This window comes from Stylophora pistillata, chromosome 3 (genome assembly GCF_964205215.1).
Source record: "Stylophora pistillata chromosome 3, jaStyPist1.2, whole genome shotgun sequence".
Classification (NCBI taxonomy): Eukaryota; Metazoa; Cnidaria; class Anthozoa; order Scleractinia; family Pocilloporidae; genus Stylophora; species Stylophora pistillata.
Window position 1 is genome coordinate 8,878,611 of NC_142521.1, and position 21,701 is coordinate 8,900,311.

General features: G+C 39.3%; 1 protein-coding gene, 1 long non-coding RNA gene and 1 pseudogene across 3 annotated transcripts; 2 read left to right on the forward strand and 1 right to left on the reverse strand.

Annotated features, from left to right (window-relative positions):
* Positions 1-7,928: 7,928 nt before the first annotated feature.
* LOC148734413 (uncharacterized) lies at positions 7,929-10,392 on the reverse strand. 2 transcript variants are annotated; one of them, XR_015998300.1, is made up of 4 exons: positions 9,794-10,392; positions 9,308-9,415; positions 8,915-9,093; positions 7,929-8,339 (listed from the first exon to the last, which is right to left on the reverse strand). It is a non-coding gene; the product is annotated as an uncharacterized LOC148734413 (long non-coding RNA). The 2 variants fall into 2 exon arrangements; XR_015998301.1 differs by having other exon boundaries at positions 7,929-8,382; positions 9,794-10,191.
* Positions 10,393-13,865: 3,473 nt separating this feature from the next.
* Positions 13,866-14,607, forward strand: LOC148734414 (vesicular inhibitory amino acid transporter-like; annotated as a pseudogene).
* Positions 14,608-16,365: 1,758 nt separating this feature from the next.
* LOC111322207 (uncharacterized) lies at positions 16,366-21,660 on the forward strand. Its single transcript, XM_022925275.2, has 3 exons — positions 16,366-16,747; positions 20,070-20,350; positions 20,846-21,660. Exons 2-3 carry the CDS (start codon positions 20,075-20,077, stop codon positions 21,314-21,316), a joined length of 747 nt encoding a protein of 248 aa, XP_022781010.2. The 5' UTR covers positions 16,366-16,747; positions 20,070-20,074; the 3' UTR covers positions 21,317-21,660.
* Positions 21,661-21,701: the final 41 nt, after the last annotated feature.

Here is a 21,701-nt window from a genome sequence, read left to right on the forward strand (position 1 = left end):
GTGTGTAATTTGTTGTTTAAAGGTATTCAGTTACATTGGAAATAATTGACCGAAACTGGCAACGAAAGATAATTACTCTAAATTTAATTTTTTTCTTGATTGGTTCAGCTTCTATCTCGCTAATATTTTTTCAAACAAGTACATATAGGTAACGTAACCATATTCAACTTGTTGTACTGTGACAAAACCAGACTTTTATAAAAAAGATAAGAATATTTTTGTTTGAAGGTTAATGGCCGATTATTTAAATACTAAAAAGAATAAGAGGCGGAGTATAGTTTCCCACGATTTTAGTTAAAATTGACGGACAGATTTTTGAGGAGACAACTTACTTATTCGATGGAAACTGATTTGCAATTTCCTAGTTTCTAGGGAGCTTGTTGGGTTTAAGTTAAGTAGTACTCTCGCCACGGTTTTCTAGCTCTCTGTTTCCAAGTTTTCTGGAACCCTTCAGGAAATTTCGTGTGCAATTTTCGTTGTATTGAGACAGTGATGTAATTAGCACATTAGTACTAACCCATAATGCCTCTAAAAAAATACAGCTGAGAAAGGCTGTCGGGAAAAAAAAAAGGACAAAAGAGCACGTGACAATCCCGAAAGGTAATCTGGTAATCAACAGGAGCCCATTAATGAATTTTGAGAGGAAATAAGTAAGAAAATTAATCAAACCCGCGACGAAGTGACTTTTTCACATATATTCTTGAAATCTTGAGATAAAGGAACCGTGACTGAAAACCTCCCACGATACCTTTCGGGGTTATCCCGTGCAGTTTATGCTTTTTTTCCCTAACAACCTTTCTCACAACAGATGCATATGGCACAAATCAAATATTCAACTTTGGAGAGGAAACTAAACAGTTAGAAAAAACATTAATGATCTCTATCATGATGGTCGCGAGGGAGAGGGTCACCTAATTTTAGGAATTATTGGAAAATCTTTGCCTTCCATCTCTGAGTCGGTGAGATCCTCAAAATCGTAGTTTTAGTATACTGGTGAAGAATACTGTTGAGCAAGTTGTTAAAAATCCAAGTCGCCCATTGACCTTGAGGAGGTTGTGCAAAATTTAAACAAGGAATGTCTTCATCAAATGTCTATTACGTTTGTAATGTTTTAGTACCCATTACATCAAACGACATCACCAATGGCTGCGACCGTAACAAAGCGTATATCAGTCTATTAAAGAAGTTCTGGGACCATTACTTTCTGATGAGATGTTGAAATCAATATGAAATTCACATCTCATCGGCCATCATAGGATAAAATTGAATGAAATGAAATGGTGTATAATCAATACGATCGTAGGGAATCTAAACCAAATTCAACTTTATTGTAAATCGTGTTTTCTATAGAAAAAGTTAATAGCAGGCCAATCAGCTTTGGACACAGTCTCAGAGAATCTTTGGTGCCTCAAGTCCACTGGCATCTTAAGAACAACTACCGCAATATACGTAGGCGGAGATTACGAACGCGTATCGTATTGCCGAGTATGATTTCCGGAGAAAGTGGGCGCGTGTGTAATATTCAAGTGTGTGTCGAAAATTGTAAATGGTGCATATGGAAAATGACAAACGTGGAATTCGAAAATTAGTACTACAACCGCGAACACTTTGTCGATTGAAAATGGACGCTTTCATCTGTCATTAGGTCAGTGCCATGCAACATCACAAAAATTGCAAAAAGGGTGTTTCTATTGATTTGTTCACTAAAAATCCGTTTTGGAAAGGGGATTTAGATTACATTCAATGGAAAGTTATGCAAGTCTTTAGTTACGCCTTACTGTTTAAAACAGTTATGTGATGCGTTACAGAGATCCTAAACGAGATGGAAAGTTATGCAAGTCTTTAGTTACGCCTTACTGTTTAAAACAGTTATGTGATGCGTTACAGAGATCCTAAACGAGATGGAAAGTTATGCAAGTCTTTAGTTACGCCTTACTGTTTAAAACAGTTATGTGATGCGTTACAGAGATCCTAAACGAGATGGAAAGTTATGCAAGTCTTTAGTTACGCCTTACTGTTTAAAACAGTTATGTGATGCGTTACAGAGATCCTAAACGAGATGGAAAGTTATGCAAGTCTTTAGTTACGCCTTACTGTTTAAAACAGTTATGTGATGCGTTACAGAGATCCTAAACGAGATGGAAAGTTATGCAAGTCTTTAGTTACGCCTTACTGTTTAAAACAGTTATGTGATGCGTTACAGAGATCCTTAACGAGATGGAAAGTTATGCAAGTCTTTGGTTACGCCTTAAAAGTTATGCAAGTCTTTAGTTACTCCTTACTGTTTAAAACAGTTATGTGATGCGTTACAGAGATCCTAAACGAGATGGAAAGTTATGCAAGTCTTTAACTGAACGTCAGATGTTACAAATGGATTTTCTTTTCTGGACGTAAGATAAATCAGTTAAAATTTTACTCTGCTATATGTCAAATTTATGATCAAAACCAATCGGTTTAACTTAAAAGGGATAAATTAAGAATACTGCATTAGTATTTATGGATTGATTTATAGCACCGGACATAAAAACCTATTCTTTTTAAATTAGATTGAAGTGTGTAAAAACTTATAGAGCAGAGATTTCTCACTTTTTGGGTTTAAAACCGGATGTCGTTCCTATGTTTTGTTTGCGTACCACGATACTGCGTAAATGTGCCCCGTGTTGTGCAAAAATTTCCAAACAGTAAGAAGGGAATCTCCAGACTAGAACTATGGAAATGAGACGGTAAAAAGCCGTCCTTTAATGTGAAACCCCTTCGGAAAAAGAACGGAAAAATCTATGCCAGCAAAAGAAGATATCCAAACTACTATCACTGTTATAAAATTCTTTTCTTATGGCTTAATGAATTAGTAATGAAATTAAGGAGGATAACCTTCTGCTAAGTAGACGATAACGGAAAAAACGAGTATCCCTCTCAACATCTCGAAAATAAAAGTTTACATCGTACATGAGTGATATTGAAGTCAGTGTTTTTTAGTTATTTAAAAAAAAGGACTCTATGTCAGCGTAAAGAGTGGTATGTCACTCGCGCCAATCAGATCGCTGCATTTTCCACGTATCACAAACCGATCAGATTACCGCATCAGGGTATGTATCACGTACCAATCAAATTGCTCACAACAATCCAGGCATTACAAGCACATCTGGAGTAACAATAATGCGTGGGGAACAACTCTGCTTGCTTATTGTTAGGAAAAATCCCTCTTATAGGAAGAAACCCGATCCCTCCAGTAGCATTAAAGAAAAACCTCGAGCGAGAAAAGCACTGAGAAAAGTTACTGACTTAAAAAAAAGAGTAATAATAAAACAATGGTAGAAGAGCATGGGACGACAACAAAGTCTGTATAAAATGATTTCCACAGGAAAATCGCGCCTGAACATACCTTCGTCTATATTGCTATGGAAGCGATAATTATGGTGATCCGTGAGAACTTAAATTTGAAGGTATTTCACGAACCGCAGCAACGACAGCAAATGAAAATGTGAGCCCTGCTAGAGTGAACTGATCAACGTCTTTGAGCTGCGACTTTTAAATCGAAACTCACTGACGTATTTTAAAATACGTCCGTAATCTGGTTTCCGTTTCCTTAAGCTTGACTAACATGTCCATATCTGTTTCTGGGAAGTATGTCAGACGTTTCAGAGGTCACTTTTAGTTCTTAAGTGCCAATGGAAGCGCCGTAACTCTCCGTTATACTTAAGTACACATAATAGTTGCAGTTTTTGAAGACAACCAAGACTATCCCGTAAGCGGTAAACAACTGAGGTGCAATTTTTGCCAATAGTGACCTCGGGGCAAAAGTTTCTTCGTCAGGAAATTTTTGATGCAATAAAGCGCCTGAGGAGTGCCACAAATACACAACCAGCACTGATGTTGTAAAGCATGCAAGCAACACGTCAAATCTTTTAAATGTATTGTCCACTGAAATTTGAAGGGATTTTTTATATTTTATCATTAATTGAAAATTATTCATATTTTCTTTCATAGCATTCGAAATTAAAACACCCGACTCAGTACAAGGAAGCCGAAAAACAGACTAAAGAGGAAGAAGACAGAACCCAGGAGGCGTAAGATCGCTGAAAAACAAAATATTCGCCGACATGCGTGCGAAGTAAGAACATAGATCAATCCCCTTTAAGAATGATTGCAACGAACATGCAGCCCGCATCGCTGGTGCGTTTGCTCGAATCTCGGTACCAGCTTCCCTCCAGAAGACACATTATGAGAAGTTTGTTGCCTGAAATGTACTCCACCGGTGCCGAAGAGATAAAGCAGGAACTTTTGCAGATTTCTCACGTAGCTCTGACTAGTGACCTGTGGACATCAAGCAAAACGGAAAGCTATCCTACTACCACCTGTCACTTTATTACTTTCTCATGGGAACTCAAGTCCCTGGTTCTGGAGACGTTTGCCTTCAAAAAAGACCACTTGTTGCGCTGGTACTGACAATGCGACAATGCTGCCAACGTTGTTGCCGCCATCAGACATATCGGTTAGATGCATGTTCCTTACTTCGCACACACCATTAGTCTAGTGGTATCTGAGACAATTAAGTCAAACGCAGAGATCCATAAGCTTAGAAAGAGCTGCAGGGACATTGTGAGCTTCTTCCACCACAGCGTTAAGGCCGGTACACACGAGGGAGTTTGCTCCCGCAGCACGCTCCTGCAGCACGCTCCCGGGTAAGTACCCTAACCAGCACACACGAAGGACACGACGAGGGAGCTGAATGATGAAACAACCCGATTGGAGCATATATGGGACCTAGTTGTTATAAATCCAACACGGCAAGCAAATTTCAGTACACACCAGGGAGCTTGCGCCTGCAACAGACTCGTGCAAAAGATTTTCCGCTGGAGCTTGCTCCCTCCCATCAAACCAGTTTGATATGAGAGAGCAAAACTCGGGAGCAAAAGTTTTGTTGCGCAACATATTTTTTCGCAAGAAATCGTTGGTGCAGACAGGGGAGCTTTGCTCCGGGAGCGTGATGCGGGAGCAAGCTCCCTCGTGTGTACCGGCCTTTAAAGGCCTTAGAAAAGCTGAAGGAGATACAGCTGCAGCTGGGAATTCCTGAGCACAAACTCGTCCAGGAGAGTGGAAACCAGATGGAACTCAACACGCCACATGTCTGAACGCATCACAACAACATCATGCCATTTCCACAGCACTTTGTCTCTTTGGTCGTAATGCTTTGTGCCTTTCGTCTTCTGATGTGAGCCTGCTGAAAGCTGCCATGGCTGTTTTGAAGCCCTTTCAGGCAACGACCAAAGATATTTCTGCGGACAAGTATGTCTCCATTTCAGATGATACCTCTGGCGAAGTCATTACAGCATTTGACTGGTGCGATTACAGAAAAGGACACACCCCTGGTTTCCAACCTAAGTTATCAGATGAGACGCCTATTATTGTGCATTTTCCTGCACAAGAAAAACCAAACCGAATTTCTAATTCTGGCCCTTTACGGCCAGAATCCAAAATAATAAGTTTATCTTAAGCAGAGATATAGAAAAAGATCCTGGCCCCTACACAGCAACTGATACCAACAGAACAATTTCTGCTCCATATTCTCAAGGTAAACGCATGTAGGTGTCTAGTTTACCGATAAAATTCGCTTTTAGCTACCTTGGACTTCACCCCAACACGTATCAATTCCTTGTAAACAACCTGTATTTTATCACGTATTTCGCACGCGCAGGGTGAAGTCCAGATAGGCAACAACCAAATAAACGTTACGCTTTTAGGCTTTGAAATATGATACTATTCGTTCAATCTATTTTTATACCATTTGAACGTTTTGCTCACCAAGGTAAAAAGCTAGAAAGTTTTAAAGCAGGTACGATAGTTTCTTAAGAATATATCTAATTATTACACGACTCGGGTAGTCAGGGGGCCAATAGCTAAAATCAACCAATCAAAATGCTCTATTGCTGGTCAATATTCTCAGTATTGGACCAGGCACTGTCCCGAATGGTCCCGAATGATACCGCACTTGTGTCCCTTTGAACTTCAATCGTATAATAAATCTCTTATTAACCAAGCTTGCTCGGGACCCCACTGAAAGAATATCGGCCCTCTGTCTTGTTTGTACAGACCTCGCTGCGCTCGGTCCGTATTGTCAAGATCCCGCGGGCCGATATTCTCCCAGTACGGCCCTCGCGCTTGGTTAATAAGATATATATATTTCTGCAGAGCTTTCAAGCAGTTAAAACAGTTATGACATGAACAAGGTGGCGCGAAATGGAAAAAAAAACCCGTCGGGGAGGGGGAGAGTTGTTCTCGGACAAGAGTCGATATTGGCACCTACTGTCGATATTGACAATATTTGATGGCAAAATGTAATAATTAGCATTTGAAAGCATCTTTTTCTTCACCACTTGCGCCTGCTACATTGACAAATAAGCTTATAGTTTGTTCTTTTAAAAAATGAGAACTTCGATCTTCGATATCTCAAAATCTTTTCTTAAATATCCCTTATCCCTTTAATTTTCCGTCCAGGTATCCTGTATCCCTATAATAATTTATCCAAATATCCGTATCCTGATAACCCCTCGTATGGCCCCAACGATTATTCAGACACCAGTGGCAATGCGATTAAATACGTGTCTGAGTTTATTTCAAATAAATCGGAAGGGTTTTTTGTTTTTACTCTCCAGTGAACCATATCAAACTGTTTCCCCACTGCGATGGACATTTGTTTTTGTCGGTTCCAGCCTGGCGCGGCCGCTAACCCAAATGCCCTCCTGAGCAAATTTTCAAAATGGCGGACAAGCCAAAGAGCGAGATAAGAGAACCAAAGCGATTCTGCAACGAATACTCAGCATACACCCCTGTTAAAAAGGTCACTTCACAGAGAAAAGATACAAAATTGTAAGATATTGAAGTCACGGAGGTTGACAAACCCAACAAGAGACTGAAAATTCACTACATTGGCTACAGTACATGCTTCGATGAGTGGAGACCCTTCGGGGTTCTGTCCTCGTGTACCGGTTCACAAGAGCCAATACAAAAGACCAAACAATACACAATAGCTAACCGATAACTCCTAAACAAAGAAAGAACAATGGTAATTCCCTTGTGAACCGGTACACCAGGACAGGACCCCCTTCGGGAACGGTGAAGCATCTGAATATTTTCCTTCGAAATTGTATAGAATAGTAGGCTGCAACAAAAATTTAATGGACGACGTTTAGGGTAAAAACAGCGATCTAACCTGAAAAAAATGTATTTATTCCGACTCTTTCGGAAAATAACTTTACAAATCTTACTTGTTTATCTCGTAAGTAAACGATGGTGAAGCGCTTTCCGAGCTACCCGATTCTTTTCCCACTGCTTTCACGCTTATAAAACAGGAAGCGAGCAAAGGGAGGAAGGTGTGGCTGTTTTGACTAGCCATTTGACGAGGTTCAACCTGCTCCTTGTTCGACAATTTACATATCAAAACAAAGGAAATTTGTTCCTCTCTTTGATTTTGGCGGTACATTTTCAATTTGCGCTTGCGTAAGAGAGAAATCGCCCAAGACTCCTTGCTCAGTCTTGTTTTGACCACGAACGCCTTCTTAATTTTGACGGACCCGCTCGGGAAAAGGTGAAAATGACGAGGGAAAAACTTTACTTTGTAGTACGAAAATACAAAAAATGGAAAGCCATGATATTATAGTTCAATATTTCGGTGGTACATTGTTAACTTTTTATACAGAGAGTCGGCAAGATGATATAACATCCAAAACTCGCACTCGATTTGAGTGGGCCGATGAAGTGGGCGTGGTCACGAAATTCAGTAAGAGACTATTTGTACCCCGTGAGTTTGATATGATAAGTTCAGTTTTTTTTAAGTAAATGTTCTTTTTATTTTTTAGAAATCAGTTACATTACATCAGTTACTTAGTGTCCCATTTCAACTCATATAGCCAAAAAATAACTCGATCCTGCAAGGGTAGCATGCCTATATTGCATGCCTGTATTTTCTACTTCGTGCAAATGTATTCGCAGCAAAATACAGTGTTTCGGAGATGTTTATCATAACATTCTGTAAAGCTATCGCACACTTTAATCCAGTAACGCGAAGACGTGTATTCCTTACACTTCACCTTCCAGCTCTTTCTTTGTCCAAATACGCAGCTCTCCACGTCTGAGGTGCCAATTGCGCCCTTTCCACCAGGGTATAACACTTTTCCTTCAATTTCCACATACGAATCAGCCACATTTTTGAGAATCTGAAAAGTTACTACTCTCCGTCTTCGATGTTTCCTCCCAGTGAAGCACAAACGGCATACAGGATTGTGTCAGTATCTTCTTAGTCTATTAAACTTAGTGGGGGGATGGTGGATGTTACGTTTGGCCTGGATACAAAGGAGAGATATTGAGGTAGTAGATTTTTGTTACCTGCGAATAGAAATGGCCAAAAATTATATGTACATCTATCTATCTGTCTAGCTATAGACAGATATATATGTAATAATTTGGATATATCAACAAAGTTTAAATGGTAAGTTGGTCACCGTAACGATTACAAAAGCTGACGTTTCGAGCGTTAGCCCTTCGTCGGAGCGAATGTGTCTGAATGAGGGGCTATACTCAAGAACATGGGCACAGTTTTTTACCGTAAGGACAGAGTTATAACGGCAAATTGCAGTTCTTTTTTCTACGGGCGTGCTTCTCTGCGAATGAAGATTTAGGCAGGCAGTGAGATTCGAGGCCCGCTGAGATGCTTCAGAAAAAATAAATTAAACGTGCTGACTACGGGAGTGCTGAGAAAGATACGGAAAGAATGCAAACATTTGTTGGTCAGTGGTGAAAGAACTGTACTGCGAAAATGTTAAGTCCTGGGCGCTCATCCTCTTGTCTGTCTGTTGTTTTGCGGCTTAATTTGAAGACCGCGCTTAAGATTTCATTTCTTGCTTAATATTTTTCTCACCCTCTGTTTGAATCCCTAACGGTTGTTGAGAAGTCCTCCACCTTCTTGACAAAATATATTGGGTATTCTGCACAGTAAGCTTTGAAATCATCACCGAGAATCGATCGATCGTTCACTTTACCATCCTTTACCCAACTGTTTTCAATAATTTTCGTCCTGGTGATCGTGTGAGAGTTTCCCTAGAAGAGTGAGTAAAGGTGGAAACCGTTTAAGTGGGAAAAGTGGTAGTGGTGGTGGTGTGGCACAGGCTTCCCACATATCTGTATCTTTTTCTTCACATTCCCTGTATGTATTTTCCCTGCATTCCATCTATACCTCATGGTAGAGAAACGCCAGCCAACTTCAAAACTGGACGGAAAGACTGATATCGACAGAGAGCGTGTTCCTTCTTACCTCAGCTTCATTATGGTCGCTGATGAGCTTTGTTGGCGACGAAAGCTGCATGTTCAAAGGTAGTAAGTAACAGGTTCTCTTTTCTGGTAGGAGTAGCAAGCTGAGATTCTGTTGAGATTGATTATGTAAGACGTTTTCTACCAAGTTGAATTCAGGAAAATTATTCGCGAAATCAATCGTGTTAAGGAATTTTTAGAACTCTCCCAACTGGGGAAATTGTTATTGTATTACGATCGCGGTGTAATTTCATTGTACCATGGCTGAATACTTGTACGAACAAAGTACTGAAATATTCAAGATAAAATCTTTACGAAACCATAATGAGTTCAACACTGATTAGTAATTGAGATAAACAATGAGAGAGACAAGGCAATAAGGCCAGGATGTGGATCTTCTGGTATGTATCGTCGATTTTTTTTCTTTCTGTTTTCTCCTTAAGAAACTTCAAATCGTCATCCTTATTTCTTCTCTTATCATCGTGCTTACCGTGTTGAAGTCGTGCAGGATATTGCTTTGGTCCACTTTGTTATGAGCAGGAACTTTAAACAGTTCAGTTTAGTTGTTTCTCTGTGTTTACCTCCACTGTCTGGTTATACTATACTCCAGACTCGTCAATTTGTACATTGAATTCCACAACCTACGAAGCCACACCGAATGACAACATGTTACACTTAACCAACATAAAAACGCCTTATTCTTTAGGAAAATTCATTACTTGACTCGTGAATTCCGCATCAAATTGCACGCGAAAACTGCTATCGCACGAATCGCTAAACGATATCGGTTTTCAAGTGCAATCTAACGCTGAATTCACGAGTCAAGTAATGGATTGGATTTTCCTTGAATCGCACAATTGAATAGAAATAAGAAAATAAAGAAAACAGCATTACTTATGGTTGCTATGTATATGTAAATGTGAAACAATATCACTTAGCCTCGTTCAGTTTTCAAATAGCACTTCCACGCTAAATGATGCAATTTTAGTTAAAAGTCGATCTCAGAAGAACAAAATTTTGGGACAAGAAAAGAAAACGGTAAACGAATCGCTGGCGAACGATAAACGCATATTCTTACTTTTACTTTTTAAAAATAATGAAATCAATAAAGGGCTAATACAACTCTGGAAGAAAACAGTGCAATATTCAAATGATTGCAGGGAGTAATCCTTAATTGCATTCATTTGGTGTCACTTCTCTTCGCTCTGTGATTGGTTTAAAAAAACTCCCGCTTTCCGTACAACCGATCAGATTCAACATTATTTAAACGAATTGTGAATCGGTAACTCGTACCCTCCTGTGCTTCAAGAAGGCTTACTGGTATTGACGTAAGTTGTAATTGGTTCCTATCAACATTTTCCTTTGTTAAGGTTGGTCGTGCTTATTATGATATGTTGTCCGCTGTGCTCTTTATTGCTCTCAGAAAATGGCGTTTAAACGTTTTAACGACCAAGGACGAAGCGCTTGAGGGCAACTGAATGCTGTGTGAACGACCTTGCATGCTCTTGAATCATTACACTCGCATGAAGACCACAAAAACCCGAAATAGCCATAAAGAATAACGCAAATAAAATGACTCACTTCTCTTGACGGAGGATCTGGTTCGCCTCTTCTATCACGCAGAATATCACTCCTTGCTCCCAAGACGTTTACCAAGGTAAAAAGCAGGAGCAGTGAGTACATCATTTCATAACTGATAAGTATAGACTGCTGCAAAGAAACACAAACGCGCGGAGGAAAATGTAAAACAAACGAAGAAAGATAAGGGATTGACCAGTAGGAATCTTGGATTGAGTCATTCGCAAAAATGCACGCAACTAAGTTGAACAAACCTAAATCTTAGCGATTATGTTCTAGCAATTTGAAGCCTAACGGAAAAGAGAAAGAATAGCCTCGTTAAGTGAATAAAGTTATGCTCTGTTAATTAGTGAGTTGCACATTTCTATGAGTTAGGTTTGGGTTGGAGAATCTAAAAAAGTGAATTTTTTTGTGTGTTTTAGGTTATGATTTCTTCCATGAAAGACACGCTTGGTGTAATATCAACATGCTGGGACAAAACCTCTTCCAATTCAGCGGAGTACTGATTTCTTTAATAGACAGCAAGGTACTGGTTACTTACCTTTAACATGACTTCGTCACTTCTCTTTACCTTTTCCTCCTTGTTCTCTTTTCTTGGTACCTGGTTAGACCTGTTGAATAGATGAAACTACACTGTTCTTTACCTCTATTTATGCATTGTAAACTGACACTGCCCACGTGCGCGAAACTAGAGGTCTCAGCAATGAACAAAATACTGTGCGTTTTCCCGATTGGCTACTCCAAACTCCTTTAAGCAAGCTCAGAAAACGAAGCAGAATGCGAAGACGTGAGCTAAGACACTGTCATACAACGCTTACGTGTTGGGAAGCCAACATTTTCTTGTTCCAAACGTAAGGGTAGGGTTTGTTAGTCTTAAGGCTGTCAGGTCCTAGTTTACTCGGGGGGGGGGGAGGGGAGCACTCCCTTATTTTGGCCTAGCGGGTATATGCTGCCATATAGGGTATTGCCTGGTGGGTCTTAGGTCTCACACAGTCTTCAATTACAGTGCATCTTTCTTTCTTCGGATGGGTGTTAACGGCAGTGGCGCAATCATATGCGCTACTAATTAATACCATGATGTCGATGTATCACAATCCAAGACAACTTTTCCTCTTTATTAGGGGTAAGCAGGTGAAAAGAGTATGTTTGAAACAGGGTAGGGTTTGAGGAATGTAACACACACCTCCCCACCCCCCCACCCCACCGCAAATAAACTATCGTGCCCCATCTGAGGGAGGGGTGTAGGTCAACGTCTAGGCAGCCCAAACAGAGCAAAAGTTTCACTTTGGTTCCAGAAGATCGTTTTTATTTTTTATTTTTCAAACATATTGTTTTGAAGCTGGACATAACTGAGAAAATTGACTGACTTGGTTTCAACCCTATCACAACCGGGCCCCTTTGCTCAGTTCAGTTTTCATTTTAGAAAAGATATTAGCTATTTTAAGAGTGACATTGTCTGTTGCTTCTATGAACCGCGTGAGCATGTTTGAATTTGCTCTTTTTAGTCTTCCGGTAGCCTTGAGCTGAAAATCCCTAAGACACTTCCAGAGATAGTAACTTAAGCATTTAACCTACAGGTTTAGTGCCCGTGGAGCTAAGAGCAGGTTCATTGGAGTAGTGTTCACAATCTAAGTACCCAGTATTAACTTTCTCTGACCCTAATTACACCATCAACTATTATAAAATTTTTCATTCAATGAAAAAAGGGGAAAAGATAGACAAAAACGATAAATTTCTGAAGTTTCTGGTTAATCAGAACTTCCTGTTTTTATGCTTTTCAGTGAGTGAGGAGACTCCAAACAGGCCCACATGCAAACGGACTTCGGTCAGTCTTTCCTCACTAGCTGAAAGAGAAGCAATTATCATGATGTATAAAAAAAGGAAAGCAAGGCAGACAGACTTTCTTTCCTTGACATGACCGTCGAATGTTCTATGGTAACAATAGTAAACATGTATTTGAAAAATCTGGTATACATAGCCACTACCTCATGCAGTTATATAATTTTTATGGGCTCTACCGTTTTATAGATTTTAATTCAGCTTCATGCACCGATTGCACACTGTAAAGGTAACTTCATTCCGTCAAATTGTTGAATTTCTGGTTTATTTCAAGGTTATATTAGCAGTGGAGGACATTTTATTGAAGTGTCATTGTGTACCTGCGATAAGACATTTCGTTTGTAATTTTTACTTCCGTTTCCTCCAATTTTTAGAGGAAATGTTTAAAAATTTCTGAAAAAGCGTTTCTTCTCTACTCAGTTTGCCATTGCATGTTTGTCCTTTCCCCTCCCACTCGAAATCTTGCTACACAGGTGCCCCTCTGAAAGGGAAACTGAGGTAAATGTGACTTGTGCTGAAAAAAAAAATAGAGCAAGTAAAACTTGTATTGAATAATGTTTACGCTTCAATATTCGATTGCTTGATGGGGATATGAATCTTTTGTTACAACGAAGGCAGAACATTTTCAATCTTAAGTTATATTTATTGTGGCAAAGTTACGTAATAAACAAAAAACATACTACTGGTAAATGCTAAAAATAAAAAATAGATCGTAGACGTTCAGAAGAAAATTTCCTACATATTTCCTTGAAATCCTGAGATTACTGAAGGAACCGTGACTTAAAACCTCCCACAATACCTTTCGGGGTTATCCCGTGCACTTTATGCTTTTTTTTTCCCCGACAACCTTTCTCAAAACAGCTGCATATGGCACAAATCAAATATTCAACTTTGAAGACGAAACTAAAAAGTTTTTAAAAAATGATCTCTTTCATGAAGGTCGCGCGAGAGAGGGTCACCTACGTTTTTTTTAAAACAATTTTCCTTGTGGGGTGACACCGGAAGAAAGAAGTCAGCTTCTTCAATTCTTTTTTTAGCAATGAAAACAGTAAACCTTCTCTTAAGGATTGAACCGATTAATGGGAAAGAAGATGCAGCCATCTTGTAGATGTTACGGTCTTCATATGATGAGAACTTATTCAACGATGACCTTTCTCCTACTTCCAAAAAAGAGGCTTTGCTTGATTGCTCGCCTGGACGTTTGGAAAGCCGTAGCGAATCTTGTCAGCTTTATCGAAGGTGTCAGCTTTTTAGCTCTATCTGCCTCAGGCAAACACAGAGCATCAAATTGGTGCCTTGGTCACTTTTATTACAATCCTAATTACCCTGTGGTACACAGGAACTATTTTAACTGACTGCCATTACGACAAAGATAAGGAAGGCCACAGAATTTGCACAAGGTCAAACCACAATTACATCGTGTCAGTTATTATACAAATCGAAATGTTCGTCGTGTTGGTAATGCACCTCGCAGTTTTTGGATCTGTTATGCACCACGCCCTTTCGTGGGAATCCATCACAGAGATGATGCGCATAACCATCGCTGGTGGTTTGGTTTTACTAACTGAACCCCCCTCAAGTTTCTCTCACAAATCGCTTGGTTGAATGTTGTCTGTGTCTTTCCCTTAGTTGCAGTCGTAATCACTGTTGTATGGTATGCAACAGAGAATATGAACATTAAGAGCCAAGAAAAAGTGCTGTTTTATGACAGTGAGGGAGCGGCTATGTCTGTATCAGTTATTGTAAACAGTTATATCACGTGTTTAATTTTTCCGTCTGTATAAGGTAGTATGGCAGAGAGAGCAAAGTTTTGTCGAGCAGTAGCGTTTGCATATCTAACGAATCTGTCTTTTTCTTTGTTTGAATTTCTTTCCTTTGGCGTGAACACAGGTGAAGTTGTCGCCAACATTCTTACTCCTTAGGCCTATTCAAATCATTGTCGGCTCATTTTTGCCGTTAGCCGTGTCTTTTGCTATGTTTTGGGATGACTGTACTTTGTGTAGGATCGTCTGTGAAAACCCTTATTCACAAATGAGCTGCGAACAGTAAAGAATCACAGATACAGAAGGAAGGCTGATTAGCAGAGGCATTTGAGCTGATGACATGTCGGTAGGACAATAAAGCGGTTTACATAAACTGATCGACAGTCAGTCGACAGATCGGTCGATTATCGGTCGAAAGATCGGTCGATTATCGGGCGAGAGATCGGTCGATTATCGGGCGAGAGATCGGTCGATTATCGGGCGAAAGATCGGTCGATTATCGGGCGAGAGATCGGTCGATTATCGGGCGAGAGATCGGTCGATTATCGGGCGAGAGATCGGTCGATTATCGGGCGAGAGATCGGTCGATTATCGGGCGAAAGATCGGTCGATTATCGGGCGAAAGATCGGTCGATTATCGGGCGAGAGATCGGTCGATTATCGGGCGAAAGATCGGTCGATTATCGGGCGAAAGATCGGTCGGCAGTCGGGCATTCGGTGAAGTCGTTGTTTCGACCGATATATCGATGCAGACTACCTATAGTTCACATGATCCTAATACTACTGACAAGAGTTTCAACCACGGTGAAAATTTCAACTGTGGTGGAAAATGTAGCCAAACTAGTCATGCTTTGGTTGGCATATAAAAGCGAAATTTGCAAATCAAAAAGGCCCTGAAGGAACTGTCACATCCCAGAAATAAATGACAAAGAATGTAGGCGTAAATGCCTAAAGCGTAAAAGTGAAATTAACAAGCTTGACCTGACGAAGAAGTGTGTCACGTCGAAACTAACCAGCAATCAGGCGTTCGTTTTTTGGAGGAGCTCGACAGTGCAGCAGCGTAGGAATCAGTGCTTTGAATAACGAGCGCCTGATACCAGTTACATCGAAACATAAGGTAAAATTTCGTGATTATTTCAATATCCAATAATTGTCAGTGATCTACTTGCTGCATTTATTAATCAATCAATCAATCATTCAATTTTATTATGTGCATACATAAAAGGAAGCGTCTGAGGTTAATATCCCTATTCTATCCTATTCTCGGGGACATAAATCTTTCTATTTATTATTTATTGATCTACTTTTTAATTTTTTTCTTTTTTGGAAAAAATTTAATTTACTAGGAGAGGCCCAATCCTTGGCCCATTTCTTCCCTGTTATTGTCCCTAGTAAAGTAAGTGAACTTTAATTAAAACAGGGGGGCCCATTCAGCTACGAGGCTGATGTCCAGCCTAAAATCATTACAATATTATAATCAATTACAACAAACACTTGTGGTCTAAAAAACCTGTGGTCTAAGAAAAAACTAAAAAGAAAAATACGATATTTATAATCCAGTTCTAAAAACACTTATAGGTTAAGACCTTACAATGTCATAAAAAAATTAAAAATCTGACGTAATTCCGTTTTCTTTTACATTAACGTGGATACTATACACAACAAATTTCCTTTTACGTTCTGTAAGAATTAGTTTTATCATTTTTTAAATTTTTTTTTTAAGTTTGCGTAAATATTTTGATTTCTTTTCCTAGCTAAAGCGTGCTGATTGCAAACTGTATCCCTTAAATGTCGATTAAAATCTTTTAACTGTAGATGTGTATTTATTCACAAATGAACTTCATTAGCATTACAGTCGTAAACACAAAACAGCTTAGGGCTTTGTTTGTTGTATGGGGATAATTACCTCATTTCGGCACCGTTTAAAAGCCTTGACGCTGTTTAATTACCCGTCTTGTGTATATTTGCCCTCGAAACCTGTTCCATTATCCTTGCAGTATCCTCTTGGGACACAGCGTTTCGCTAGATCTCTTGGAATGTAGTGCTCAGCTGGTTAATCTTTCAAATCGTTCTAATCGCGAGTCGTGTTCCTTCATCATGATAGTGACCTCACACAGTAACATAATCGCATCATTACATCACAGCATGAGCTAAGATCGTCTGAAGTATTTCACGGATTTCTCAGAGGTTACTTGAAGGCCGATCGAGTTGTAAGATTAATCGACCACTGGCGCGGTGCTATTCAAAATAATCTTGTATCGAAGGTAAGTAAATTTATTTGAAAGGAATGTGGTTACCGTTATTTGTGTTTGAACGATAGCAATCTTTTCAGGTTATCTGCGTTTTATATACAGAGCGTAATCGATTATGAACCCCAAAGTTATCAAGCACGAAGCTTCAGAACCCAGGCGATGTCGAAATTTAAACTAGGACATACAAAACGCCGCTCAATGCGTGAATTTTGCTTTGTTTTCAAAGTGACAAGACCAAAGAACGTAATTGTACACCATTACAATGTATTAACGCTTCACCACACTAGTTGAGAGAAGGTTATAATTGATATCCCTCTAAATCAGAACTGAAAGGTCAGACAGACAGAGATACGAACACCGAGAATTCATTACGAATAATCCGAATATCTGTGTAATACTTCTTCGTAAGAGAATACTGTCCACTTCATCCTAATATGTATAAAACTTAATTTTCGCACTTCGGTGTAAACCTCGGTATAAACAGGCTTAAACAATCATACTTCTCAAGCTAGGCACGGGTTAAATCCTGATCAAAGCAACCATATTTGTTAAAAATAGCTTTCTGCAAGATTGGTATTTAATTTCCACGGACAGATTGCCATCTGCCGGTTAATTCGAGAGCAAAACCCGCCTTCTTGTGAAGCCCACGAGTGCGATTAAGCAAAAACATAAGAACGCATTAGCATTTAAATTACCTGTGTAAAATTCTATTTTTTTTCCCCATCCGAAAATAGTGCAACATGTTATTAATGAAAGCAAGTCGTAAAATTTGCATTTTGCATTTGGTTTAATTTACGTTGTTCACTCTAGCGTGAGTTGGAGACTACTGCTACTCAGGCAAAACTGATTAATTTTGTGTACGATTCACCTATGTAGCATTTCAGTCGAGAATATATATATTAAGCATTGAAAAAAGAAATATATTTGGACTCGTTTACATGATAAGCCGACTGTCCCAAACAGTTCCAAAAGGCCCCTAATTAAAACGATCAATTGTGCAGTTTTGACATTTTGAGAAGTATAATGTATTTCTTTGTAAATTTGTTGGCATGTCTCAAATTATTTTAAAGAAAAGAAAAACCATATGGTACTATAAAAGTAACAAGTCTTTACCAGTCTGACATTACTTTAGCTAGGGAAATTAATTTTATCATCAGGCCATATTTAAGGATCTTTGTTGTCGTTGCTATTCCAAGGTACTCTTTCATCAAATTGGCTATTTTTAAGTTACATACAATCTGTTGACCATCATCTTTGTTACCCTAGACTGCCTTACACTTCCACAAATTAGCATATTTATCTCCGTGTTAAAATCGGCGAAAACAAACATCAGACGTGGTCACTTTCTTCATTGTTGTTAACACCGGCTGAGGTTTTATCTAAATCTATTGAGGTTTGCACTGTCTTTTTCTTTTCGTTTTTTATCCTTTTTAATCTCACAGCTCGTTAGATTTTTCGGAGCGCTATTTTTTAAGCGACTTTGAGGCTCGTATCTTACGTCAATGGCCGCGAATTGCGCGGAACATAAATCCAAGGAGGTAAAAGGGGATTTGTAAACTACAATACGGTCGTAGGAGACATGGTTAATCAGCTATTTGATTCGGGGAAAAGACTTCTTGTCAAGTCGAATGGATTCATAAGACCATTCGAAAAAGTTCCTCAGTTTTTGGCATGTTTTAACATACACTTTAAAGAAAACAAAAGAGTAAATCTTTACTTATCGGCGAAAGTTTAGTACAATTGGCGATAATTACATGCAGCGTGAGATTTTAGCAGCAAAACAACCAAAAGTTTACGATCCCGTAAATTCTATTACGGCCCACTGAGTTGACCAATCATAGCGCGTGTTGTAAGTGAGAGAAACAATAAAAACTGTAAACCGTACCTAACTGCAACCAAAACAACTCTACTTGAGTGTAAAATATTTTTTTCTTCTTCAAAGAGGCTCTTTACTTCAAGAATCGTTTAGAGTTGAAGATACGTAATGGTCTCACCAGACTGTGGAAAATTTCTGCCGAGAATGAACATTTGACTTACCATTTACTAAAGAATTATTGATTATTGAGAGGGTTAGAAATTGATTCAATCCCCAAAGATTCATTTTTCATAAACGAGTACGTTGATGTCGTCTTGACGATTACTGTCATTCAATTTCTGCCAGATCTCTTTATTTCCTACTTCATTAACCTCACTGGTTTATATGTTTGTGTACAGTAGGTCCTAACTTTTTTCGGTGTCCCAAAAAACCGCCAGAATTTATATCTAATATTTCATCAACACATATTTAATGATTGAAAATAACATAAATGCAAAGGTACGAGTTTCATCTTCGTGAGCTCCCAGATTTATCCGCTCCGATGGCGTCATAATACGCTCTGCATCTGTTCATTGAAGACTGCTCGTATTTCAGCCCGCACGAATTCCAGGGTGGGATAGATATCACCTCCGAATGGGGGACGTTCTGGTATAAATCAAAAGCAGAAAATATATTCCGTGGTATTCCAAGATAATTTCTGTCAAATATCTGACGTACAACCGCACTTATAAACAAAATTACGTATGCGACGGTATAACACTTCTCAAGGACTGGTCATTATTCTTCCCCTGGGGAAGGGGGTGGAAGGATTTTGGTCGTGTCGCAATATAATTTTCGTGATACCTCAAGAGTATTCTATTCTAATGATCCTCAATGTTTGGCAGATATAGATTTAATGATTCCCTCCTCTGATGGTGGTTTTGTGGAAATATAACTACAACAAATAGAATATCATTTATCACTACGATTCTTGATTTGAATTCCCAAAACGATCTCCTCATAAATGATTTCTAAGCCCCCCCCCCCTTGAAGTTGATCAATAAAATTTTCTTCCCTCAAAAAGTAATTTACAGCAACCTAACCTCTCCTCCCTTCTCACTAAATCTCTAACACACGTCGAAAAATGTGGAGGCTCTCCTTCGGGACAGCTCTATTCAAAGGACTTGACGTTGGTCCCGACGGAAAACTTGATGCTCCTTAGTCTTTGTATTCGGTACCTGAATTGATCAGACATCTCTTTTCGAGGGACAAATTTCGTTATACCGCAGGTGTCCCTCAAAAAATAGTTTCATTATTGTGTTTGAAAACTGCGGCACACATCGTTAGAATGGAAGAATTCCTTGGATCAATAATCTTTGATCCTTGTAACAACATTGAAGGGACATCCCTATTCAAGGGACACATGTCGTTGTCCTGAGGATGTCCCTTGAAAAATAGTTCCACTGTGCTTGAAAACTGAAGCACACATTCCTGGGATAAAATACTTTCAAAATGAAATCACTGAATTTTTTTCCGCAGGAGACATGTCCTTTAAATTCAATAAAAAGGCCGTGGTAACTGGCGTGAGTTCCGTAGAGACAGATAACTTCCTGGTTTATGCTCAAACAGTGAAGAGAGTCTCATCAGAAAATAGCTGTTCCCTTGACAATAATATTTTTTGTGTCGACGTTGGGGCGGCGGCATTAAAGAAACAATCAAAAAAGGAACGAAAATGGTCAGAAGAAGAACTGGAAAATGCAAAAATAACCCCAGGGGCAATAATAACAGTGAACGGCAAAGAGAGATACGTCAAAACAGAGGTATGCTATGATAGAATCATGTAGGACAGTAATGTAATGTAATAAACGAAACTTCATTTTCCTTCGCCTTCCAATAACAGGCAAAATAAGATTAAGTAGACTACGAACAGTCCCTGATTTTTGGCGAAGTCAGTCGCGTAAGTAAAAAAAAAAAAAAGAAAAGTGAAAAAAAAGAAAAATGATGTTAGCGCCGAGCGGAACTTTTGGGAATGAGGTGCCCGAGAAGTAGAAAGGTCCACGCGGTTCGTTAACATCAATTTTTTTTCCACTTCTTTTTTTCACTCGTGCGACGAAATGGAGGGACTCCTTGTAGTCGAGAGGTTAAGCTTCGACACAAAACGGCATGGAGTAAAGCGTTTATGCAAGAAATTACGTAAGTGTACGTGTGTTGCCTTTAGCTCGGTATAAAAACACTCCTTACTGTGACTTCGTTTAAAAAATAGGAATGGAACAGAAGTTGTATTAAAATAACCCTCATCTTTGTACTCACTACAGGTTGAGGTTATAGATCACTTGAGACTTCTCGGTTCTCAAGCTTTCCAACTATTCTGTCCAGCTTTTGGGTCAGTTTCAGACAACGAGATCTTCAACACCTCATATCCAACTGCTTCGATTGACCAGGCGCGCCGGCTGGTGTGCGCAGAACAGCCTGTACCCAATTTACGCTGGGTGCAGTGTAAAAATGTCTCATTATCTTATAATCAAACCATGGGCATTAAAGAAGCCACCCTTTTGGCCGTCGACATCGTCCATATGGAGCGCGCCGGAAAACTGGTCTCAACTTCGGTACAACAAACTGTCACCGCTAAGCTTAACTGCAAAACATTCCGATCGAAAGTGGACCCTAAATGTCCTGGCGCCTCTAGTTTTAGCCCCGCTCTTGCCTTGGTAAAGATGGTGGACGAGGATGTACCCGCCTCACAACCCCGATCGTGGGCTGAGATTGAAACTCTACTCCTTTATTAACTAACTGACTTTTTGTCTAAGGGGTGAGGGGAGGGGAGTGCACACGTTGACATGAATACACGTTGGTGTACTTGAGGCTATCTTGGTCCAGGGGTAGGATACATCATGACAAAACTGGTGAAAAAATGGTACAAGAATTGGTACAGTTTATCATGAATATCTTAAATTTTGTAAAAAAGGCATCATTGTTCTAATTCTAAATTTTTTTGGACAGTATAACTTGCTTTCTTTGATTTCCATCTTAATTTGTTTCATTTTCCCAGTACAATGAACGTCACTCATTTTATACTTAGCGAACAATGGCGAAAGAGATTAAGTAATCAAATAAAATGGAATTACCTAAATTTTGACCCATGTGTCCCTTTGTCAGGTTGAAAGGGGATTC

Coding starts and splice junctions, on each gene's coding strand:
- LOC111322207 (XM_022925275.2), top strand. CDS start 20,075: ATGTCCTTTAAATTCAATAAAAAGGCCGTGGTAACTGGCGTGAGTTCC. Junction 20,351..20,845: donor AGAGATACGTCAAAACAGAG/GTATGCTATGAT, acceptor TACTCACTACAG/GTTGAGGTTATAGATCACTT.